This window comes from Aulonocara stuartgranti (assembly GCF_965226115.1).
Source record: "Aulonocara stuartgranti genome assembly, chromosome: 15".
Taxonomy (NCBI): domain Eukaryota; kingdom Metazoa; phylum Chordata; class Actinopteri; order Cichliformes; family Cichlidae; genus Aulonocara; species Aulonocara stuartgranti.
The window spans coordinates 41,274,042-41,301,091 of record NC_138951.1 but is presented as its reverse complement, the minus strand read 5'-3'; the positions used below and the strand labels follow the sequence as shown (position 1 = coordinate 41,301,091).

The 27,050-nt window shown below is 41.6% G+C and overlaps 1 protein-coding gene across 1 annotated transcript; it reads left to right on the top strand.

The window, feature by feature from the left end:
* Positions 1-1,495: 1,495 nt before the first annotated feature.
* On the top strand, positions 1,496-25,525 carry LOC309689627 (calcium/calmodulin-dependent protein kinase type IV-like). The gene is made up of 11 exons (XM_082506206.1): positions 1,496-2,447; positions 5,370-5,448; positions 5,811-5,873; positions 8,196-8,278; positions 9,393-9,465; positions 16,009-16,099; positions 17,026-17,100; positions 18,151-18,226; positions 18,538-18,664; positions 19,248-19,400; positions 19,990-25,525. Exons 1-11 carry the CDS (start codon positions 2,341-2,343, stop codon positions 20,500-20,502), a joined length of 1,440 nt encoding a protein of 479 aa, XP_082362332.1. The 5' UTR covers positions 1,496-2,340; the 3' UTR covers positions 20,503-25,525.
* The last annotated feature ends 1,525 nt before the right edge of the window (positions 25,526-27,050 follow it).

The window sequence follows — 27,050 nt, the reverse complement described above, 5'->3', positions numbered from 1 at the left end:
TTATACTTCATCTAAGCTTATTTGTTATACGTTATGTTTAATAGGCTGCTGTAACAAGTTCTAGGATAAATAATGTAACCTATATCTTACCCTATCTCACAAACCTACAAAGGGACTCAAAAAGAACCAGTATAACACAAATTGATCACTGATGAGTATAAAGACACGCAGACACACAACAAGGATACAAAACCAGCTGTTGTCACTGTTCTCACACTGTTGTCTGAGTCACTGAATGTAATTCAGAGATTTGTATTAAAAACTTGCTGGTTCATGCGAACTTTTATACTGTTTACAGTGTAGTTTTTATTTGTTTAATCAAATGTGACAATGATAGAAACACACACACGCACACACGCACAGAGGGTAAACGGTCTGTATTTGTATAGCGCTTGTCCCTATGGACCCCAAAGTGTAGATTCAGCCATTCACACACTGCTGATGGCAGCTACATTGTAGCCACAGCTGCCCTGGCTGCCGGACACTGGCGACACCGGGCCCTCTGACCACCACCAGTCAACGGGTGAAGCTTCTTGCCCAAGGACACAACGACCGAGGCTGAAAATAATTAAGACCACCTGATGTATTTTAAATAGTTTGGTATTTCTTTTGTATATTCTATTTACTTTACTGGAATATTGGTAAGACGATATTTTCATGTAATTGATGACGTATAGGTATCAACGTAATAAGGACACATAGAAAAAATTTAAAAGTAAAGAAGAGACAATCGTGGTATGGATGTTGACAATGCACACTTCTTTCCACTGGAGGGCACTCTGCAACTTTGCTGATGGCAACTAAAATACAACAACCAGCAGATCAGAGCAGAGTGGGCTAGAGCAAAAAGTAAATCACTAACTCCACATAACAAATGTTAGGGAATTATGCTTATCTTTCATCAGTCCAAAAGTTTAACAATTTTTTTAGTTTACTGTGGACTTCTGTACAATCAGGAGAGGCGCCATCTGGTGGATATTAGACGGACTGCAGGTTTAAAGCATTTCTCACTGGCTTCTCTTTTCAGATAATGATGTATTTAGTGTTGTGCACTCATCCTTTCATGTTCACAAATATCTTTATGGAGTCCCGGAATTCAGTTTGATAATATTTTTAATGTCTCTTTAATTTTTGCACCCTCTGGAGTGCTCAAATAAAAGTCCTGCAGCTTGTTTAAGTTAGGAAGCTGTTGCCGCAAGGTTACCACAGTATGATGTCTTTGAAATATAGAGGTTATCTTAGAAACAATAATAATCCTTAGCACAACACTATATCAAACTGCAAATAAAGCTGTGGAGTGCGTCTCCTGTTTGTTCGTTAAAACCTGACCAGAAACTGATGAGATGCAAAGAAGGAAGCACCTCAGTGTGTCAGCGCTGTGCTTCTGCGGCGCTGGGCACGTGTGAAAGAGTGGTTTGATTCGCGCAGAATCAAAGTCTCCACATGTCACGCTAATGTACATTTATGTATTTAGGTTATTTCTGTATTTAGGCTGCTGACAGAACTTCGGTGACTGAGAGGATGGTGGTCCAATAGGAGTGCGACTCGGCTCCCCCGCGGGGCTGTGATTGGTCTGCGGGGTGGCGGTGGGGCGGGGCTGTGAGATTACAGCAGCATCTCTCTCCCTCCGCAGATCCATCAGACATCTGGAGCAGCCCTACCCGGGAATCAGACCCCTGAGCATCGAACGCTGACACCCTCCACCTACTCACCCCGGTGTTCGCAGTCTGTTTCCCGACACGTACCCGCTCTTCGGTGTTGCTGTGGTGGCTCTGTGGGCTGCATCTCCGGAGGGAGGCTGCTGCGCTCCGGAGAGACGGACGGTCCGTTTCTGCCAGTGAAAACACGGAGGTACTAAGCCTAAACCCGGGAGGATGGTGATGGACTGAGCTGATCCGACGTCTGAGAGGTTTTTAGGGCCCGATGGAAGCTGCGACACATCTGGAGCGTCTGGATCCCGGCTCCAGCTTCAGTCTGGATTAAAGAGCCGTGCTCATCACCGGGGGTTCGGTGTATTTGTTTTCTTCTTTTAGTTTTTGCCCTTTCCTCACAGATAAACGGTCCTGATTGAGAGTTTGAAGGAGCAGGCGGATCCCCCTCCTCCTCCTCCCCCTGCTGGTCTGGATTAAAGCCCATCAGGATCATGAATCATCCCCCCTCCGTGACTCTAATCTGGGTTTTACCGAGCTGGATTTAAATCTGAGATCTGATCGGGATTACTCTGTTCCTGGTTCTGATCGGGTCACATCTGGCCCGGTCTGAACCGGTCCCGGAACTGGTGTGATCTTTGACTCGGTCCCGGTCTTCTTGGTGCTGGTTTGGGGGAGGTCTGCTATCATCATGCCGACGTCCCGGCCTGGTTCGGAGCCGGTGGAGTTCTGGGTGGACGGATCAAGGCGGGACGGGACTGTGGAGGAATTCTACACCCTGAGCTCGGAGCTGGGCAGGTCTGGACCACATTATGGGGGGGCAGGGGAAAACCGATGAGTTCATATGGACACTTCATTGGGCCAAAGTTGCCTGCATGAGGGGTCCATGTGATCCTTCAGGATTAACTTTGGCCACACTTTATAATCCATCCCGTGGATTACAGAGTTACTCATTTGAATGAGGTACCGGTTAAATACTGGTTCCTGTTGGAATTTAACGGGAAACACCGAAGCAAGAAAACGAAGCTTGAGCTTTGGTGTCAAAATGTTGTCAGCAATCTTTGTCTTCTTGTGTAATCACAGAGTGAAAATGTGTTTTATGCGCAGCATCTTGCTGTCTGCACATTCACGTTGTGTAACCAATATAAGATTTCAGACTGCGCCACTTTAAGCAGATTGTTGTTAAAAATATTGATAACAGTAAAACACAGCTGCATCACGTGCTTGGTGCACGCGTATAATCTATCTATCTGGTGTATGTATCTATACATATTTGTAATGATTTTCAAAATGAGGTATATTTTTTATCAAAGAGGTTTTGCATTTTTAAGACTAGTATTTGATTTGATTATTTAGCTTTTAGCTCTATCTAGGTGGTAAATTGGAATATTGTACTGGCATCTATCCAATTTCATACTTACTTTTTGATGATAGGGGAATTATTTCCATTTGCCGATACAAGTTTTTTTGAACAATTTACAATACAGTTTGTCAAACATTTTATTAATATATTTGAACACTTTACAGATTTTTATTAATAAATCATATTAATATCTTCCAGGTTTTCAAGTCAGTATTGATGTGGATATTTTGAAACATAAAAAATGACAACATAGAAATAAATACATTCAAATGTCTTGCATTGATCAATAAGTACTTCGGTTGCTTAAAGTACATTTAGCTTACACGTCTCTACTTTGACTGCAGCAGTTTTAATCCTGTACATTTATACTGCTGTGCTTTTGCTCCAGATGCTCTGACGCTTCAGTGTCTGCCAGTCTGGGTGGCTCATGTTTAAAAACCATAAAAAGTCAGAGCAAACATGGAATTTGAGCTAAAAGACAACAAAGATGAGTCGTGAAAGAGACCTGCAGACTGTTTGGAGCTCGGGCAGTTTGTTCGTTGTTTGAATGTTTACAGCGTGCGGTGGACTGTGTGTATTTACACACTGTGTTTGTTGTTATCTCAGCAAACACCAACACCCACAACACTGACAGCAGATCTGCAGAAAATGATGAAAATGATGTCAGCAGTGAAATCAAACGTGTGAGCATGCCGCCACCAGTTCTATTACCAGGTGTCCTGTTGCCATGGAAACCAGCCAGGACTGTGTGTGAGAGAGAGAGAGAGAGAGAGAGAGAGAGAGAGAGAGAGAAAGAGAGAGAGAGAGAGAGAGAGAGAGAGAGAGTCTGTGGTTGCTTCTCAGATGGATCTGTTTCCTCCATCTGTCCCGGCAGAATACCAGATCCCTAACCACACACACACATACACACAGAGTTGTGGTTGTGATCCCATGTCTTAATTGGACTTACCCTTAAGTAATCTTACTCTAATCCTAACTGAAACCCAACTCTGTTCCAGCTATAATCTAACTAAATCTAACTTTAACAGGCAGGTGTGAAAAGAAAAAAGCACACTCATAACAGAAAAGATGGGAATAAAACATCTCAAATAAAAACTCAACTTGATTTTTTTTGTATACGTCCACCAGCTGTTAAACCTTATCTAAACCTTTTTAATTTGAGTAACAGATAAGTTGAGTTTCATACTACCAGATTCTATTGCAGAATCTGCTGGGGCATTATTGGATGGATGAACCCGTTGTGCATGTTTCAAACACAAGGACTTCCTCTTGTAGGACCAAAAGTACCTACAGATTCGAGGCCTCTATGTTAATTGGTTTAAAAAATACTATTTTGAGAGAAATGTGTGAGATGTGTAAAATGTGGAGCTGCCACAGCTGCTGTAGTTCTATAAAAAGCCTCGTGTAGATGAGGTCGTGAAATTGTACTTCAAAATTAAGGAAATTATTTTGAAAAGAGAAATTATTTCTCTTTTAGCACAAGAACAGTGTGGTGGGGGTTGTAAAGAAAGAAAACCCCACACAAACCTGGAAGAGTTGAAATGGCTGGCAGTGGACAGCTGTGAGAATATTGATGGTTACACCCTCGTGCAATAAAGAGGATGTATGCGGTATAACAAGACACAACGATCAATTTGTTTCACTAACTCATCCACACGAGGCATTTTGTAGAGGGAACAGGAGCCATGGCAGATGTTTGGCTTTACATGACAACTGTAATCTCCGCATTTCAAATTAATCTTGAAATTTTGACTTTAATATAAAAATGGACATTCATTTTTTTTTTCTTAATGTGGCCCTAATTCTCCGTCGTATAGTCTAGTGCAGGGGTGTCCAACTCCAGGCCCCGAGGGCCGGTGTCCTGCAGGTTTTAGATGTGTCCTTGATCCAACACAGCTGATTCAAATGGCTAAATTACTTCCTCAGCATGTCTTGAACTTCTCCAGAGGCCTGTTAATGAGCTCATCATGTGATTCAGGTGTGTTGACCCAGGGTGAGATCTAAAACCTGCAGGACACCGGCCCTCGAGGCCTGGAGTTGCCTACCTCGGTCTAGTGGAACATGTCTGAATGCCCTTCAGTGGAACAAACACTAGTTTCTTGGGTTTTTTTCACTGCACCAACATTTAAGTACCAGCAGGAACCAGTAAAAAGTCTAAATGTTGTGTCATTCATACAGTAGAATAATTATCAGTGTTTCCTGAAAATGAAACTAAATTTTAGTACTTAGTTCAAGTGCCTGTTTGGCTCCAATTAAAGAATCTCAGTTCCTCCTTTTCAGTAGCTCAGACTGGTTTCCATGTTGTACACACAGGTCTTTGCAGTGTTCAGGTTTAACTGTTTTGTGTTTCCTTCCAGAGGAGCGACTTCTATTGTGTATCGCTGTGAGGAGAAACAGACCCAGAAGCCCTACGCTGTCAAAGTCCTCAAGAAAACGGTCAGTGAACCAGCATGATGGAGACTTTAGCAGTCCAACAATATATAACATGTGCACAGATGAGACGAAACATTATTAGCAAGAAATGATGAAGAAAATAACGTAGACTGTCCAGTTAGAACAGTGCAAGTCAAAGTCTAGGAGCCAAAGTGTTGGTTTGCCAAACTGTGTTTGATGGGGTTCTTCTGATTCTTGGTGGCTACCAATCCAACGTCCCGGACGGATCTGCTGCTAATATCTTTGTGATATACAGGAAACCTTCAAAAATCTGTAGGGTAACACTGTTTCAGCAGAAGACATTTGTTATATTTTGACTTATAAGGGTAAATCCGTCCATTCTGATAATGTTTCTTCTGTTGCAGATTGACAAGAAAATTGTTCGCACTGAAATCGGCGTTCTGCTGCGTCTTTCTCACCCAAACATTGTAAGTATATGCGATATATGTTATTGGGGTTTTCTCTCTATAACTGTAGGGTCTTTACCCTACATTATAGAGCACTTTGAGTGGTTTGGCACTATCTAAATGAAACTAAACTGAATGGAAAAGAGGGTTGAGTGCCTAAACTAGGTTTTGTGCCGAGCTGTAACGATGCTTGTTTAAGGGAGTCTGTGGGAATTGGGTTGTTCTTGGACCCAGCCTTGGTTCCATTTGGCTGCAAACAGGTAAACGTTTTTCTGAAATGCATTTTCAAAACCATCAGAAACTTAAACGTGGACCTGCATTTGTAAAGAATTATTTGATGGGTGGAAATGGAAGTCTTAGCCCAGAGATCCACTAGACCCCAAATGATCTATCAGATGACAGCCAATAAGCTCCCAGACTGTGAGCGGTCTAGTTCAAGTCAGGTCACTCTTAGAATATTTATATGTATTACTTAATCAAAACTTTCCTCCAGCTTTTAATGTCGTTGGATAAAAGCGTTGTAGAGTTGTGAAGTTTCAAATCAAATTCAAATTCAAATTTTATTTGTCACATACAGTCATACACGGTACGATATGCAGTGAAATGCTTACACAACTGCTCGTGACCTAAAGAAAAAAAGAAAAGGCTATGAATAAGAAATAAATATGAAAATTAAAAAGGGTAAATTTAACTGGGAAGGAATAAGATAAAATATAAAAATTAAAGTTGAAAATAAAATAACTGTACAACAAAATACACAATACACAAATACACAGTATAGAAATATATAAGAATGTATGAAGAAAAAAAAATAATTTTATATATATATATATATATATATATATATATATATATATAAAATGTCCAGTGTCCACATTTGTGTCTTGTGCAGTGCAAATATGCTTAAAGTGATTTAGTGATGAAGTGATTCGATTAGATGACCACACATCTAATCGAATTAGTGTAAACAAAGTCCAGAATGTCCAGCGGACAACTTTGAGGAATTATTCTTGGTCCATTCATGTGAGTCACAAATAGTTGAAATAAGTGCAAAATATGAAAATATGGAAGAAAACACCAAAACAGACACTTCGGGTTCTGCCAGGACATGAATTAATGACTTAATTTATAATATGCAGAATAAATCAGTTCATTTTTATTGTTCATGTTCACCTGGTCTGGTGTGACTGAATAATCTCTCTTATTTTCAGTCGACTCTAAAATTTTCCCCATAAATCTCTCTTTTCTTTGTATCACTGATTTTAAACACGACCCTTTAATGTGAGCTAAAACACTTGTTTATGAGCTTGTAAGAATTTAGATTCAACTTTATTTCAGTCTGAGCATGGCCCAGAGTTCATCTACCAAGTATGCAAGCTATAGCATGTATTCTAATATTTTATTTAAGACAAGACTGACGCATCAGTTCTGTTTTTCTTTTCTTAGTACTATTTTAAAAGCAGGTCGATAAACTGCACCACATCAAAGTACGTGATGTGTGTGCTTTTTTTTATTGTACTTTAAGTATTGAACTGTCTATTGTCTGTTTCATGTTTGTTTCTTTATTTGTTGAATCTGGGACAATGATGACTGGAAACATGAAAAAAATCTCGTTACTATGTTCCTGCTTGGAAAGTTCAAAAATACTTCAAAGTGTTTGCTCTTCTCAAGCATGTTTTAAGTGATATTGAGTGTTTATGTACCAGAGGCAGAATCAGTTGGTTTTGCCTTCACTATTAGTGCAGTTTCAGTTAGTGCCTGTTGTTTACCTGGTGGTTAGGCTTTGGCACTAAAAGCTACTTAGGCTTTAAAGGCTGGGTTTAGGCTCTGAAGGATCCTTGAAAAGGTTTACAGGCCTAGGCTGGGATTAAGTTGTATTAATTAACATCTAATCCACCCTGAAATGAATTATTGGATGTAGGGATGGATGAATAGGAACAACTTGGTTAAGATTAGGTTCTATAAAGTGCTTAGTTAGGTTAGGTTTAGGTTTTACGCTGATAGATAATTAGTAGGTTCAGACACTTAAAATCCTGAAAGGGTTTAGGAAAAGATTGTGCTTATATCGTTCACATTAGAGTTGGGAATGACACAACCAAACCCAGGATGCTATTCTATACGACATCTTCATGTGTCACTGAGGAACACCAATGGCTTTGACAAAACTGGACATTTTTGCACTCTTACAGTGAATTATTCAATTACCAGTAATTTGAGCAAATAACAACAGTCCCACAGAAGTTCTATTTTTATATGGACATTGTTATTTACATATATGACTCTCAGTACTCGCTCATGCATTTTTAATATATTTCTGGCTTCTTGTGCTTTCCTGTGGCTCAGATCCAGCTGAAGGAGATCTTTGAGACAGACACAGACATTGCTCTGGTGCTGGAGTTGGTGACTGGAGGAGAGCTCTTTGACCGGTACGTACACACTCACATTAGCTGCTTTAGCTGTCCTACTGACATTGCTGTAGTTTTTGTGTTTAATTGAAAGTATCACTGGTTGGCTTAGTTTGAGAAATCTTTGATTACAAGTTGGGCTGTAGTCTGCAGTTCAGTTACAGTAGCTGTTGTGCAGTTGTAATGGCAGTAGTTGCTGTGCTGCATTTGTTACATTAGTTTCAGTGGTGTGTGTAGGTATATGCATTGCTGTATCATCAGTGGTTGCACATGCTGCATCAGTTGTGTTGGTTGGTCAGTTGCAGGTGTTGATCGAGATGGTGAATAGTGGAGTTTGGCTCGATCCATTTTGTTGTTATGTTTAGTTACAGATGTTGAGTTGGTGTGTTTAGATTTGCTGCAGCAGCTGTTGTGATTGGTGGAGTAGCGAAAGTTGCAATCGTCTATTTTTGGTATATGGTTTTGTTCAGGGTTGGCAGTGTGGCTGTAGTGGCAGAGGCTGGTTTTGCTGCAAAAGTTGTGATGTTTGGTTGCTATAGTTAAGAGCACAATTCCTGCTAATGAACCAATCACTTAACTTGGCAGTTTTCCTGTAGTTGCAGTGGTTGCCATGGTTAGATGTTGCTGTACTTTGGGGGTTTTAGGAGTTGCTGTGTCCGGTTACAGACGTTTCTGTAACTGAAGTTCTATGTTTGGGCACAGAGGCCCCTGTGTTAAGTTACTCATGCTGTTATTAAAGAACTTGTCATGTTTACTGGAGGTGTTACTGAAGTTTCCGTGTCAGCGATTGGTCATTTACATAAATTAACATGTTTAGTTGAAGCAGGTGTTGCTGTGTTTCGGTGGCGTTGTTGGTGTAATGTGATGTGGTTGTTTTGACTGCATAAGTTGCCATTTTTACAGGCTACAACAGCTACAGCTACAGCGGTTTGCTCATTTTGTCCTGAGACTTCCAAACTGAGATGCAAAAGTCAAAGAGAATGAAAGAACTAACAGCTTGTTCCAACATCTCTGTTGGAAAACCGAACCAGACAAACACGTACATTAGTAAAGTGTAACCAATCAGAGAACAGATAAAGAGATGCTGCTCTTGATTTTCATGTCATTTTATCTTTGACTGTATTTTTGTTTCCAGGATTGTGGAACGTGGTTACTACAGTGAGAGAGATGCCGCTCATGTCATCAAGCAGATTCTGGAGGCTGTGGCGGTAAGATGCTGTATTCAGTGTCTGGTTTGACTTTGACAACGTTTTATTAAATTGTAATAAAAAATTGAATTATTGTGGAAACAAAGGCCTCTACAGGCTACGAGCAATGAGAGGAACTACAGAAATCCTGAGAGGAATTACAAAAACAGACTCTTTGCCTATAAATAACCCTTACAGGCCCAAATGCTGCTGTTATTAATTTAAAACCAAAGCTTTAGCTGCTGTTTGGTTTAGTTGCTGTACTTCCCATGTTTAATCCCTGGTGCTGCCTTTGTTACAGTAGTTGATGTACTTGCAGGAGAGGCTTATTTTTTGACCTGTGTTTGGTTACATGTGTTGCTTAAATTGGTTGGCTTAGTTGGAGTGGATTCCTTGTGTAGCTGTAGGTCTTGCTGCCACTGCAGTAGCTGGTTTCATGGTTGTTGTTTGGTTGCAGTAGCTTCCGTGCTGCAGGTGCTGCTGATACTACAGTAATTGGTTTAGTTGCACAGTAGTGATGCTTAATCACATTTTCAGTAGTCGCAGGTTTATTTAGAGTAGCTGCTGACAGCTGGCATTGAGGCTCAATTTGATCTATTTGGCTGGTGTTGCTATACTTTATACTTCGTAACTGCTTGGTGTGGTTGCAGCAGTTGCTATGTTTAGTTGCAGTTTCCTCCGTTGACGCGTAGTTGTTTGGCTGCATTATTTTGCAGTAGTTGCCATATTTATTTCCAGCTTCTGTCATTCCACTAGTTTGTTTGTTTGATGTGGTTGCTATGTTTAGTTACAGTGTCGCATCAATTGCCATGTTTGGTTGCAGGTGCTTCTTTTGATGTAGTCGTTAATTCAGTTGCAGTAGTTTCCACGTTTAGCTTCTTTTGACATGCAGTAATTGCTGTTATTTTAAGGCTTAAAATGGAAGAAGGTCTGGGAACCTGAGCTCTGTCTGGGTTTTCTGCTTCTGATCAATCAGCTGCAGCGTCTCTGCTGTCTGTGGATCATTTACCTCCATCCACCCCTCTGCTCATTAGATTACTGCTCGCCCCCACCAGCTCTGCTCAGTCTGTGCAGCCTCACACCAAACCTCAGCTTTAAACAGTCTGTTTATAGATCTGAAAGGTTTCATGGAGAGCAGGTCGTCAAATCCGTAGAGGCAATGTATGTAAAATTAAATCAACACTGTCAAAGGTGTTGGGCTTTTATCCTCATCTGATGGAGCTAATTTACCGTTTTTTTGGTCACAGGCTGACTAGAAACGTATTAAGCTGATATTTATCTGAAAGAACTAGATGTGACATTTCATTAGCACAGAAACATTATACGGCTCTAACAGGAGTCTGCTATCTTGCCATTCAGAAGAGGATTTTTTTCCTCGTGTAGGCGTGAGCCCTCCTCCAACTGATGAATCACAATCTTCCTGTTTCTCAACAGATTTGATCAAACGTTGAAGTGGCAAAGAAATCATATTTAAAGGTCAGCGTGCTATGCTTAATACAAAACCAAGAAGCATTCACTGACATGCTTATACAACACTGTACTGAACACAGACACACAGAATGAGCTGATTAAAGAAGCGAGTGAATCATAATAACATGTCATTATCGCCAGCATGAGACATCCCAATCTTTTGATGATCGTCTGAAGCTTTTTGTTGCAGCTGCGGTTCTTTCTGTAAGCATAATGCAAAACACACTCAGGCTGAGAGGCGTGTCTGCCTGTCAAGGCAAACTCAGGGGACCCAACACAGGTGTTGATGTGTTTATACTGTTGATGTATAAACATACTGTTGAGATAATTTTAAACACCCAGCACGCCCCTACGGGCGGTTTATCCTTCAAGCTCGGGTCCTCTACCAGAGGCCTGGGAGCTTGAGGGTCCTGCGCAGTATCTTAGCTGTTCCCAGGACTGCGCTCTTCTGGACAGAGATCTCCGATGTTGTTCCCGGGATCTGCTGGAGCCACTCGCCTAGCTTGGGAGTCACCGCACCTAGTGCTCCGATTACCACGGGGACCACCGTTACCTTCACCCTCCACATCCTCTCGAGCTCTTCTCTGAGCCCTTGGTATTTCTCCAGCTTCTCGTGTTCCTTCTTCCTGATATTGCTGTCATTCGGAACCGCTACATCGATCACTACGGCCGTCTTCTTCTGTTTGTCTACCACCACTATGTCCGGTTGGTTAGCCACCACCATTTTGTCCGTCTGTATCTGGAAGTCCCACAGGATCTTAGCTCGGTCATTCTCCACCACCCTTGGGGGCATCTCCCATTGTGACCTCGGGACTTCCAGGTTATACTCAGCACAGATGTTCCTGTACACTATGCCGGCCACTTGGTTATGGCGTTCCATGTATGCCTTGCCTGCTAGCATCTTGCACCCTGCTGTTATGTGCTGGATTGTCTCTGGGGCATCTTTACACAGCCTGCACCTGGGGTCTTGCCTGGTGTGATAGACCCCAGCCTCTATGGATCTTGTGCTCAGAGCTTGTTCTTGTGCTGCCATGATTAGTGCCTCTGTGCTGTCTTTCAGTCCAGCTTTGTCCAGCCACTGGTAGGATTTCTGGATATCAGCCACCTCCTCTATCTGCCGGTGGTACATACCGTGCAGGGGCCTGTCCTTCCATGATGGTTCCTCGTCTCCCTCCTCTTTCTTGGGTTTCTGCTGCCTGAGGTATTCACTGAGCACTCGGTCAGTTGGGGCCATCTTCCCAATGTATTCTTGGATGTTCGTTGTCTCATCCTGGACTGTGGTGCTGACACCCACCAGTCCCCGGCCCCCTTCCTTCCGCTTAGCGTACAGCCTCAGGGTGCTGGACTTGGGGTGAAACCCTCCATGCATGGTAAGGAGCTTTCTTGTCTTTATGTCAGTGGCTTCTATCTCCTCCTTTTTTCGTCCCTTGCCTTCTTGTTCCAGTAGCCCACTAGAGATATATATATATATATATATATATATATATATATATATATATATATATATATATATATTAGGGGTGCAACGATACACAAAATTCACGGTTCGGTTCGATACTTTGGTGTCACGGTTCGATATTTTTTCGATACAAAAAATGTTCATGCCTTTTTAATTTGTCATTTATTAAAATTATAAATATATATTTTAACTCAAAAGTACAGTTTTTAAATTTAACCCTAACCCTTGTGCGTGTTTTTTTATTTTGACAGCGAATGCGCACCTGCGGACCACTTATGTGCAGCCCCGGTTATTTAGCTCGTCATATTGCAGCCACAGAAATTATTTTGTCCATGAAACCATAAAGCTGCACTTTCTTTTTGCCTTATAGTCTGATTTGTCATAACTTTTCCGTTTTGTGGTAAGCTTTTCTTTGGCTGTCACTTCTTCACCCTGACCTGTCTTATTTGGCTCAGCAGAACTGAAATGCTTTTACACACACACTCACATAAGCTCAGCGATTCTCTGCGCGATCAACCTCTCACATGTTTAAGCTTGCTGCGGGAGATTTCACTTGTCATGTTTGCATAGTAAGCTAACGATTAATAAGACGATGTCAGAGGAATTGGTGCACAAATTATCATCACTCACAGATCAGTGCTGTCGCTCTCTATACACAGTTCGCACGATTGCAAAGTGAAAGCAAAAAACAAGCGCAAATTCAAACACGATTTCAATATGTCACATATTGACAGTGGCTCACCGATGCCAATGACATAATTACCCAGCTACATTTCTGAAAGAATGCAAAAGCATTGACATATATTTTTCCTACAATAGCCCGACGGGCAGGGAAGAGAAAGATTTTGGTAGCCCGACTGAAAAAATCGCTAGCTCCGGGACGTCGGGCTAGCGATATTGCAAGCCCTGTATCTGATTGAGGAATCACTCATCTTTGGAAAAGAGAGTTTATTACAGAGAAATGGCTCTTTCCAAAATAAAAGCTATACTATCCGCTTCTTCTGGGCTATATTCTCAGCAGCATAAGGAGAATCATGTGCTAACAGCTGTCTAAATGACTCGGCTAAAGTTAGTAGCATGCTTGTTGTTTTTGTCTTTGCACTAGGATGATGTCGGTGTAAATGTGCAGTCATATTCGTTGTGTTCCCACTAGTGCTTTCAGGTTAATCTCGTTGAAATGACCTTAACGCCACAACACAGCAAATCTCCGTTAACGAGCTACCGCCGATCGCTCCGTGCATGGGGCTAGACGGCCAACACGTTAACGAGCTAACTGCGCTAACACACTAGTTCACACCAATGTAATTGAGCATTGCATGGCACATCCAACATACTGTTTTACTTTAGTCCATGACTCGCTTACCTTCAGGGTCATACGTCACATGAAAACCAAAATAATTCCAAACGCCAGATCTGAATGAGGGTCAATTTGCCTGTTGCAAGTAGAGCTTAACTTCTGTCTCGCTAGCTTGCCCTGCGCTCTTCCTTCTGACTATGCTGTCTGTGTTAAGCGCTCAGTGGATCTGCGCTCGACAGTGCAGCCTAGGCGGAGTAGTCGAACACAGATTCACTGAGCGCTCAACACAGACAGCATCGTCAGAAGGAAAATTGATAAAATAAATTACAAATGTTGTATTGTTCGATACATATGCGTACCGAACCGAAAGCACTGTATCGAACGGTTCAATATCGATACGAATATCGTTGCACCCCTAATATATATATATAGTTTCTGAGCATGGCTCAGTTGGAGGTATTGCTGTAGTTGCAAAGGTTGAATGAGTTGTGGTAACGACCATGTTTAGCTGTGGGAGGAGGTTGTTTGTTTGTTGGTTTAGCTGCAGAAGTTGTTGCTATATTTGCAAGGTTTTAATTCATTTTGATATTAACCATGTTTACTTGCAGGTGTTGCTGCTTTGGCAGGATTTGCGATTTTTGGTACCTGGCTTACTGCTGTAGCAATAGATTAGATTTAGCTGCAAGTGTTTTGGGTTGCTTGGTTACATAGCTGGCTAATTTAAAGTCACATACGTTGCTGTAGTTACCAGGTTTGTTTTAGTGCCAGTAATTGACATGTCTAGTAGGAGGTACGGCATGAGTTGCAGTGGTTGGCATAGTTACAGTAATTTATATATATAGCAAGTGACATTATTAATTGCATAAATTACCCTGTTTAGTTGCAGGAGTTGCTGTAGCCGTGGTTGATTTAGTTGCAGGTGTTGCTGGTATCAGTGTTGTTGCACATGGCAGCAGCGTGCAGTGGCTGCAGGTCTCTTATGTAACAGCTGCTTCCATCCTGCTGCTGAACAGATTAAAACCAGAGAGGATTAACGCACGCACACACTCGCACACACTGACCACAGCTGACCTACATCTACAAGAGAAACATACGCCCCTTTATGTGTATGTGTGTGTGTGTGTGTGGGGGGGGGGGGGGGCAGGATTACAGTACTGTTGTATTTGTTGTATGTGATGTGAGTGGCATTAATCTGTAGCACAGAAACATCCCGCAGCCCCTGAACACAGCAACAGCTTTAACAGCAGATTCTCAGCATCTGAGTAAAGACCCTACAAGGTTGTGTTTGAAGTTAGAAACAAAATATAAAAAGAAATCCATATTTAAAAGCAAAAGTGGAAAACGACACAGAGCCCGTCTGCCTGTTCTGAATTACAACCCCACACCTTCACCAGCATGAAGGAGGCTCTTTGACTTCCTCACAATGTCAGCAACTGATTTTGTGATTCAACATCAAGCCGTAACGTGAACCTTCTCTGTGGCTCTTTTCCTCCTGTTTGGCAGCTCAATCTTCAACATCCTTTGTCCAATATATAAACCATCTCTCCTACGCACATCTTTGCTGCTCAACCTGAGCTGTTCCTCTGATGTACTCATTCCTAATGCTGTCCATCCAGCTCTTTGGAAAATCTTCACCGTAGCCACCTCCAGCTCAGTTTCCTGTCTTTTTAAAGTGCCACTGTCTCCAAACCAAGCAACAAAGCACATCTAGCTGTTATAATCTATTTAATTTCATTTATATAGTGCCAAATCACAACAACATTTACCCTGAGATGCTTTATATTGCAGGGTAAAGACCCTATAATGATACAGAGGTAATCCCAACAATCAAAGATCGCCCTATGAACAAGCACTGTGTGTCACTGTGGAAAGAAAAACAAGAGCGCGTCTGTGGAAACAAGAAAAACACCCTTTCAGCTAGATTGCTTGTCTTTATTTGTAAATAACATACAAAAAAAACCTGGTCCTTTAGAATAATCAACAGTACACCGTTTTGTTATTTACCAGATAATTGCACTAAAATGCTGTAAAAGGCACCATCACCACAAGAATAGTCAAGAGATGAGGCCATGGCCCTGTGATGCAAACTACGCCTTGATAAAGTTTTGATATTGGGCTCTATTCCAGTTCTAATGCTAGAAACGTGTTTATTTTTGCTGCAAAGTTGGGGATTTTAAATTGGGAGTCCATGGGGACTGACTCGCTTTTGGACCAGCCTCAAGCTTCAAGTGGCCATTAGAGTAAATGCACTTAAGCTCTGGCTTCATTTTTCAGTCCAGGAAGTTTCCGCTTGATGAGGCTTCCCACATTTTTCATGCTTTTCTTCTCTGTGCTTTAGTATTTACATGAGAACGGTGTTGTGCATCGTGACCTTAAACCAGAGAACCTGCTGTACGCCGACCTGTCTCTGGATGCTCCGCTGAAGATAGGTAACAAACTCTCTACATACCCTCCACATCTGAATACAACAGAATGAAATGACAAGTTTATCATGTTCCAACACAAGTTGTGGAAAATATTTTTCTGTTATTATCGACCACGCTGTCTGTTATCATCAGTGGTGAAACAGTGCAGTTTGGAAATGCCGAGTATGACTGTGATGAGACATCGATGATCTAAAACACATGAAAGTAAAACAAAACTCGTTTCCTGGCTCATAACAACAGGAAATTATTGCTTTGTTTACTTCAATTTTAAACACCGTCTGCATTTGCAAATAACATGTCAGTAACTGCCCTAAAGACTGTTTTCAAATCTGCTCCTATCATCTCAATTATGTCAGCTCCTATTGTGCTTATACTGTATGTAAAATAAAACTCAGCATTCTTAAAATAACCACAAACCGTGGTCGTCTTGTGGCCCTGAAAATATGCATGAACACTGGAGTTTGCTGTGAGAGCCCAAACATTTGCATACAGATTTAGCATCAGTCTTAAATTGAGGTTTTGCATACAGCTCAACCTTCAGTGTCTTTGGCTGCATTTGAGGCATTAAACTTGTGACTGCATCATATTTCGAGCTTGTTTAGTCCGAGAGGTAAAAACTCACAGAAACATATTGTTGGCTCAGAATTTGGTTCATTTTTGGAGGAGCTCCTGCGTCCAGATGGCCAGCGAGCCCTCGGCTAACAGATACAGATGGAAGCCTCCGTTCCTTTCGAGTGAAACTCTTCTCCACCAACACCTTCCTTTAGTTCAGAGACTTGCCTGCAGAAAAACACATTTTCCTCCACCTCCACTGCTTCACCCCCTCATTTCTCTTAATATAGAAACAGGAAACTGAACAAAACAAATGCATTACAAGGTTTTTATCTCGCTTCAGTCTGAATGAAAGAAAATATTCTCTTCTTTTACAGCTGACTTTGGTCTTTCAAAAATCGTAGATGACCAGGTGACCATGAAGACAGTCTGCGGTACTCCGGGGTATTGCGGTGAGTACAAAAATTGGTGTAGCGTAGCTATGAATACCACATTCACTTAAGCTCACTGTATTCTTATCTATATGGCCTCCAATCACACAACATTAGTCATCTCAAAGTCCTTTGTACTGTAGGTTGAAAGCCTACAGCACAAAATAGTCAAACGATCCGATATAAACAGCACTTGGCAATCAGAGAGAGAAAAATTTGCCTTTTAATAGGAAGAAACTTCCAGCAGAAAAAGGCTCAGGGTGGGGCTGCCATCTGCTGCGACCAGCCCGGGCTCAGAGCAAACAGTCGATGGCAAAAATAAGACTCAGCTCACAGAAACAACAAACAGGACAACACAAACTACTGCAAAGAAGCATAAACGAGTGAATGAGAGAAGAGTGATGGAGAAGTGCTACGAGTGTCATGTGAAAATTCTCAATTTTCACTGTGATCCTTCTAATCGGCTGAAGGCTGAAGGACAACCAGATAATGAGAAGTTACAACGTTAAAATTATTTTTCAGCATTGCTCTGAGCAGGATGCTTCTATTTTTGACAATGTTGTCAGTTAATTAGTACATCCTCAAAAACGACTGCAGTGTTGCTCACGGTAGTACTGGACATGTAACACCATCCAGAGAGGATTTCTGTTTAAACACCAGATTTTTAGGACCAAACACAGAATGACTGGATGGTGTCTCTCCCACAGCAGCACATCGTGTTTGAGGAAGACTCAAACACTCCAGCATAGTGTGGGACCTTTAATCTCAGTGATACGACATGGCACAGCAGCAGGACTTGGTGGTGTAGTAACAGCCAATGAGCAGCACTTTGAGGTGTGGGGAAAGTTAAAGTGGTGACGATATGGCAGCTGACGCTCTGGATGGTGTCTGTAGATGTTGCTGTAGTAGGTGTAGTATCAGTAGTAGATGTGTTTATTCACCTGCGTTGCAGTGATATATGCGAGTGGGCAGTAAGGCGTTCCCTGTGGCGTGTTCTCTGTGGGATTTCAAAAACTCTCTGTTAGAGCTTCTGTCAGCCATCTGCTGTCTAACAGACTCCTCTGCTTGCAGCTCCAGAGATCCTGCGGGGAAATGCCTACGGCCCTGAGGTGGACATGTGGTCGGTGGGCGTGATCCTCTACATCCTGTGAGTCCATTAACACCTTGCTGCCAGTCCAAGCGTACACTCACACATATATACTAAAATATTCATCGCTGACTCACTCTCATCAGTATATAAGTTTTATGGCCCATCTGATTCATGACAGCCATTTAACACAATGACATAATGTGAAAGTCTGCATCCTGTTTATCTGCTTTCCTCAGACAGCAATTAAGCTTTTAATGCTGCCTTCAAATGGATCTGAGACCGACACACTGCTGTGGTTTCTCATCTAGAAGGGATGTGGCAAAATAAGCGTCCTTTCCTAGACTCTTTCCTTTGGTTTGTTTCCCCAGACTCTGTGGGTTTGAGCCCTTCTTCGACCCAAGAGGGGATCAGTACATGTATAGTCGCATCCTCAACTGTGACTATGAGTTTGTTTCTCCGTGGTGGGACGAGGTCTCCCTCAATGCTAAGGATCTGGTGAGTTACACCAATGATTTGACATTATTATTTATGTTAAATGTGAAGAAGTGCAGGACCTCACACTTTATTTTAAAGCTCTCAGACATGTTTTAAACTCTCGCTGCCCAGGACAGCGTAGTAGAAACTTAAACTGACCTGAAAGACTTTATACTGGGCATTGACTGGGATTGGTGACATCACTGGGACTTCACACTTTATATTAACTTGTCTGGAATCACTTTGGACTTGGATGTATATTTGTGATGCTGTTTTTGGACGGCTTGGTACATGTTGGATCTTTGGTTGGTGTCGACTAACACGACTAAGGCTTATGCTAAACTAAAACTAGACTTGACTTGAGTGGAGACTTGTTTGAAATGATATTGAGATTTATGGAATGACTTGACACACTAAATTGTCTTGGCCTTTACCTCTGGATGACTAAAGATCCATTTCTTGGTGTGATTTGAATTCAGAATGAAGTGAATGACTTGATAATTCACATGAGCCTGATTCTACATCTTGAATCTTAACATTTATTCATAGATTGGACTTGGACTTGTTTGAAGGCCTCGGTTTGTCCTGTCTGATTTGTCCGCAGGTCAGTAAGCTGATTGTCCTCGACCCTCACAAGCGCCTCAGTGTCCGGGAGGCCCTGCAGCACCCCTGGGTGCTGGGCAAAGCTGCCCGGTTCTCTCATATGGATACTACCCAGAGGAAACTACAGGAGTTCAACGCTCGACGCAAACTTAAGGCTGGTCCTTTGTCATAGTTTCATTTCACAGTGATTGGTTTTGTGGGCATCAAAGGTCATAGAAGACTTTTCTGTCATTTTAAGATTTGAGTTGACATTTTGGGAGATAAACTAGGGAATGACTCTTGTACATAAAGCCCAAAATGAAATCTGCTCAGAGCATCTGCACCTGTATACTATGTGGCCTAAACTTTTATATACACACACATAGACTAGTTAAACTGCAGGTGAAACTTCACCGGGGCTCCAGATTCCACCCACCAAGAGTTGGCTTTCAGATGATTCAAACTTCATGAATGAGGTCAGTAAAGATCTTAGTAAAGCTGGCTCTGGTGAGCCTGGGTGCAGCATAAAAATGTAAATTCAACAATCACAGGATTTACATTCGAGCGGGCAGTTGGTAACAAAATCATATTTTTTCTACATGGCATTTTGAATTTATTGAAATTACAGGACAGGGTAATAGAGAAACATATTTAACAGGGAAGAGGAAGCTGAAAGCAAATATCAACTCAACATAGTTGACAAATCTGCTTTAAAGACTTTTAAAAGATCCTGAATGCTCACTCACTGTTCTGTGTGCTGACAGGCGGCCATGAAAGCTGTCGTGGCCACAAGTCGGATGCATGAAGGTTCGCGGCGTCGCACAGACAGCTGTGACATTCCAGGTTCAGGGGCTTCCAGGCAGAGCAGCATGCAGCAGGACCCGCCTCCTGAGTCTGCATGCTCCACCCAAAAAGACAAAGAGGCTCCACCTCCTGACCAGCAGTTGCCACAGGAAGTTGAATCGAAGTCTGCTGACCCAAACGCCCTCAGCCCCTCTCCTCCACACAGCCCCAAACTACCCAGCTCTGATGTCACACCCGCAGGGCCCATCCCCACCAGACCGCCACTGCGCGCTGATGGGCTGCGACAAGTATCTGTAATCCCTAAAAGCATGCTGGTCCAACCCCGGCCGCCGCAGAAAAGCTGCTCTGTCATAGAGCCAACCCCCAGAGTTGGGGCCACACCCACACTGGGCTCACCCCCGAGTCCCAACAACCTCAGCAATGGCTTCACATCTGGGGCGGAGCCTACCAGTAAGACCACCCACTGCCAGTGATCACATGGCAAAATTAAAAAAATTCTCGACTCTGCTTCAGTTTCACACAGAAGTAAAAAACGTTCAGCTTTCAGCAGCTAAATGAACTTATTTGGACCAAATTACAGTAAACCCAAAATCTGCAGCTCACATTTAACCCGCATCACCACACGTCTGGGATCTCGTTGGCTTACATGCTAACAGATACGGATTCATGGAGGGGTCGCTGGACATTTCTGAAGATGGGCAGGTGTTTTATCTTCTGTTTTTTAGTATAAAAGTATAAAGGCCTTCGATTATTTAGGAGAAGTAAAAATAATTTCCCCCATCAGCACTCGTTTATGTGAGGGTTGACTAAAAACACAAGAAATGTAATAAATGTGAATTGTCTGTTAAGCACTTCAATCTCAGCAGCACTGTCGAGCTTGTTTGCTCATTTTCACTGAGACAGTGGACGTGTTAAGCTAAGTCAGTGACAAATAACCAGCATGCTGGGGAGCAGTTATCAAGGCCGTGCACATTTGGACCTGAGGGTGTGTTAGCATTTAGCTCACCCACTACAGCACTTCATCAAGTAGCTCTGAATTATTCAGCACATCAGCAAGACTCAATATATTTTTGCAAAGACTCAACATATTTGGAAAAAATTCGAATAATAAAATAACTCGTAAGAGCTACAATTTATTTGTCTTACCACAGAAATGAACCAGTGACGTGTGTGTTTACAACCAAAATGAAGCACTCGATCAGTGACACTGGACGATGGCGTCTGTTATCACACCTTCTTACTTACAACCGGTATCAAAAGGGAGCTATTATTTTTTAAGTTCTTATTTTTTGTTATTTTCTGTAATATGTTACAGTTTGAGCTGTTAATATTAAACATGGCTAACATTTCAAATAAAAAGGTGAACGTATGTAAAAGTTATCCATATATGCAAAAAACTCAGAACTCAAAACTGTTTTCTGCTGTTTTTTGTATTTCTTTTTAAATGTATTATTTTTTAATGTTCAAAATCTTTATGTTTTCATCTGCTACAGGCAGTATATGCTTACCTAGTGTCAGGCTTACAGAAGTTAGCAGATTTGAAGAAAGTGTTTTTTGGGTGGGGGTGTGGGGGACGGATGAATAGCTCATTTCTGACAGGATGAATTGAGGAGTATTTTTAACTCTGCTAACTCTGCACTTACTATCTCAGTTGTAGAGATTTGGGGAAACTTCAGAAATAGGCCACTGTGGCGTTCAAAGTAAACTTTAATGGAGCACACATTAGAAAAGTAAAAACTAACACCCAGAAAGTTTCTGGATTACTGCAACTAAATGCAATTATTGACTGAGCAGTTTATTAATACAGAGTTTTTAATAACCCAGATTCACCTACAAAATCTGCATCTAACATCAAAGAGGTTAATCGCCGGAGAAATAAACGACAGGTTTTCTTCAGGGAGGAAAAAAGTGCTTCATTTTTGCTGCAAACATTTATTTTGGTCTTTGCAGACTCCCACATTAAAGGGACATTACAACATTTTGCACCAAACACTTTTGCTAAATTTGACTATGACTCACATGTCCTACAGTTAGCTTAACATAGCATAATACTGGCAATAAAGAAGCAGCTAGCTTTAAGTCCACTTTCCACCACCTTCAGACTTAACAGCCCAGATCTCGTAAACAGACTTGGACTGCTATCATGTGGGCTTGATGAATGTATCCGGTACCTGAGGAATTAGGATCAAATTTTGACTGTTTCTTTTCTTTAGCGTTTCTGTGGTAACATTTGGGTGAGATCTGGCAAAGAGCTGACTGTTTGTGGGCCTAGATTGTGATTGTGCCTGCTGTGATTTAGATTTGCACCACAGCTTGGGTTTAACAAAATCAAGTTCAAGTCCAACATTCAGATAATGTATGGATTCCCTAACTGAGTGGCACCGCAGGCCGACCTTTACTGCAGCTAAACATTTAACAATCTAATTGAAAAGAAAAAGGAATTCGTTCAATTTCCACAAAGAGGCAATAATCAATTATTTCTATCCTATCCCAGGTTTAATGTTCATGCTTTCTGTCTGTTGGCAGGTGTAGGTGGAATTTCCTCCATACTTAACACAAAAACATGAAACTGAAATCCATGCTGATCTTTTCCTTTAAGTCCTGCTCTGGGACAAACTGAGACTTGAGTATTATGTTTGGGCTTCTTCTTCTCCTGACGCAGAAAGCGGACTTTTCCTGTGATGCTCAGGACAGAGACTGATTGTATTTTATTAAACGTACACAATGACTTGGCGCTCACCTGCATGAACGGATGCTCTTTATTCATGGACAAGGAGAGAGAGCGCAGCTTCATTTCTCGGCTTTTTCTTCTTCTTCTGCATCCCTTTTTTTAGCATGCGCGCTCAGACGCTTCAGACTTTCATGTTGCTGTAAAAGTTTTTTAATCCTTTTTACTATTTACCGCCGACACCCGCTGCCGTGATTACGCAGCTGTATGAGTAAATAGAGTTCCTCCAGTGTGTAGCGTTCAGGTAAGTAACTCGTGTTTGTTATCTTCTCGTAAAACGTTGTGTTGTTTACACTTTATCAGCAGTGACGATGCGATCTTATTTGCACTGTACATACTGTAGTTTGGTTTTAGACAAGTTATTACTAACAATTTTACTGCTCGACTCGCTAAGAAACATGTTCAGTGTTTAAGCTCCCAAATATACCAAATTTGACCTTCGTGGAAAATAAACCCCTTTCATCCGATCTAAAACCACACGTTCTACCTCTTTTTGTACAGGGGCTTCCAAAATGAAATGAAAAGATGCAGATCTGGAAAGAAAATGAGATGAGACAAGAAAGATCCAATTTACATTTACACTTAAAGTTATGGTGGCCAAGACAGAACCAACAGAAAGTCTGAGAAAACACAAGCAAGCCAGCCAACAGTGTATGCTACCTAGCAGGAAACATTATACTGTTTGCTGGTTCCACAGTAGTTAATCGCTGTGAGGTTTTGGAGATGTTAGAGGAGTTTGTAAGAACACTACATTGGCTACCGAGCGGTTTCTCAAACATTTTGTTTGATGTGTCCAATGTCCACTCACGACACCACAGCTCATTAGTCAACAAGTCCTGAATTTATCACGAGCCAGTGCAGGAAATTCCTCTTAACTGACCGCACATATGCTCACACAGAGCAATTCATTTGTTTGCTTAATCACTGAGTGAGGCTGGTCAGGAGGCTCGCGATGAACTGGCTGCTTCAGATGTTGTTTATCAGCATCTGATAGCAAGGCCACGATCTCCGAAAAATCATGGAGAGCCTTGCCAAGATGTCCAAGCCGGGATGCCTCTTACTTCATTGTTTTCTGCATTCGTTCCTTGTCTCACTGCAGGCAAGCAGTTTTCTTGTACTGCATATGAAGAATGGACACGACGTTGGTTTTTTGAATAGATGAGAGGGTGGATAGCTCATGTATCAGCTGACACTAGCAAGCTTGGTTCGTAAGCTGCATCCATTAGCGTAAGGTGAATGATGCAGTATTCTCTCACTGTGCTTCTGAAAGTGAAAGAAGGATGCTTAACTGCATCTGAATGACATCATCTACAGTTGAATCCGCCTCCAGTTGTTTCTCAGCAGAGAGCTCAGTCCACAGTGAACCGCTTCACATAAAACCAGTCCAGTCTCTACTTTATCGAGACGTTTTCACTTTGCAAACAGCAAACCTGCATCACAGCATCATGTCTGGAAGATAACTAAAGCTAATATCTCACAGCTTTGATTCTCAGCGGTTAAATCACCCACACAGACGCCCTGCTGATTTTAGGATCAAATCTTTTATTTTAAAAGAAGCTAATTATGTCTGCAGCACACCAGGCTGGATGAACGTCATTATATATCAAATTTGTAAATAATATTAATATGTTGAAGCAATGCATATATCTGGTATGTGATTTAGCTATCTTTTGATTCTTTTGACTCAATTCTTTTCAGAACTGAGTTAAAAGAATCTCATTTTAAAGCACTTTAAGAAGAAACGTGAAGAGATGCAGTAAAGTCTCATTAAGCAGTAAACTGTGGTGTTTACAGCTGCCTAAAGGTCTCTGCTTTGTGTTCTGTCTCAGCCACCATACAAAATCCTAGATTATGAAGAGGAGCACATTTGTTCCTGAAGGGCTTTTCTTTTTTAAAGAGGAACCACAGCTGTAACCAACACTGCTCCCACAATTGATGAAAACTGATGAATGGATGGACATGCTGATCACAAGCTTACCATCTCATAAATTCAACAGTCTGTCTAATCGCTGTCCCATATTTTATTTAGATAAAAAATATATTTGCATTTATGCATCAAATCATTCTCTTCAATTCAGACCACTCACCCGGGTTTTCACATGGTTACATGGGAAGTAATGAATCATTAAAAAGGAAATATCAAACCTGCAGTTTCAGACTGTCAGTCACAAAACATATATTTTGGATTTGAATTTCAGTTTGTGATTTGGTTCCTCTTTAAACCATTCAGTTAAAGCACGAGTTTTCCGTTGGACAGATGTGTCACAGCTGGATGCCACGTTTACCTGAGCACAGGTGTTTAAAGCTTCTTGCCAGACGGAACACACTGGATAACTAGCAGTCACGGTGAACGCATGTAACTGTATATTTGATTTATATCTATACGCTTCTGTAAGAACATGAACATTTTGCTTCTATTTATCTAGCCTGTTAGAGATTTGCAGGGTGGGGTTGAAGTGGGTGGGGCTACAACTGTAAATGGTATTTGTTTTGTGTTTGAGTATAATTGTACCTTTTTTTAAAGATTCTGACAGCTGACATATAAAGTGACAGTGTAACAGTCTGAGCTGTTACACGTGTATCTTTGCATGTATTATTTAACTTCCTTTGATCACATCAGATTGAAGAAGCAAACAGGGAGTTTGAATCCTGCAGGACTCTGTAACAGCTGCTCAGCTGATCTGAGGTCTGTTTGAATGAACTTTTGCTGCAGGATGTTTCAGGCAGGGTTTTGCATCACATGTACAGTAAAGGATATGAATCACTCATTGCTTCTGGTCTTCTTTCCACACCTTTGCTGTCAGCCAAAGACGTTTGGAGGACAGATGGATGCAGTGTTGACGGTATTCTGGTATTTTCTGGTATTTCTTTTGGTGACAAATGAGTGTGCTCATCATACACACGTTTTGTTCGTCATACTCTTTCTACTTTTAAATAAAATAGAGAATTCTAGTGTGAAAATGCTATCATGGCGTCTAAATTCAAGTGTCGCTTTCAATATAATCGGACAGAAAATAGAATTCCTTGGAAAGATTTAGAATCAGAAAGAGGAAAGAGGAGGCTGGAATGGGTTAAGTTCAGGATATTACACAGAGTCAGTGCAACCTGATTGTAAATCAATTATGTAAAAAAATAAAAAATAACATATAAATATAAAACAAATATAAATGCTATGTACTTATATGGTTTATTTTTGACTTCTGTTGCCATGATGACAGATCTTTCTTCAAAATAAGATTTCTAATCTCAATGAGATTTTTACCTGGATAAATAAAAGACTAATAATAAAATGTAATTTGTGTTAACCCACTGAGCATTATCTGTTGGTTAGAGAAAAATCTACAGAAATGCAAACATGCCTTTGAGTATATCCACGTTTATACTCTGTCAGTGAACTTTCCTGACCAGGTTCTGTTGTTTGACCTGACCTGTGTGTTGACCAGTTAGCTCACGGGCTTCGGGGTGAAAGGTCAAAGGTTTCGTTTTGAGAGTTTCTGTTCACTTTTCTTCATATTTATAGAAAGATAATATAAAACAATTCTTGCATTCACATTTCCAACAATGATTAGGACAAAATGCATCAGAGAGCACGGTGACGTTTTCAACATCACAGAATCGATTGCTTTGATTTTTTGTTACAACTTTTTAGTACAGACTACATGTGAAGTCATCCAGTGTTAAAATGTACAGTTTCCCATGCTAGGGGCACACTGAGGACTTGGTAAGCAACCAGAGAATGCAAGTGGAAGTCGTGCCCTTTCTCCTTTGAACCATGAAAACCACAGGGAGAGAGGTGGGGTACAACCTGGACAGGTTAACACAGACAACCATTCACACTCACCCCCATGAGCAATTTAGAGCCAATTAACCTACCCTCACTAATTGCATGGGACCACACAGACACGGGGGAACACGCAAACTCCACACATAAAAGTTCTGGCTACACAGTGGAATCAAACTTGAGACCTTCTTGCTGTGATGCAACAACCACTGTTCCATCATGCTGCGGCTAAATAACACACTAAATATGACTATGAAACATGAAATATGTGCTTCAGGTTACCGTGTGTCTTTCTGTATAAAAGCCTGGATTTGTTACCGATTAACCCATCCATCCATCCAGTCACTGCCGCGCATCCTTTTCAGGGTCACGGGGGGTGCTGGAGCCTATCCCAGCTGTCATAGGGCGAGGGGCGGGGTGCACACTGGACAGGTCGCCAGTCTGTCGCAGGGACACAGAGACAGACAACCATTCGCACTCACATTCACAGCTATGGGCAATTTAGATTTTTC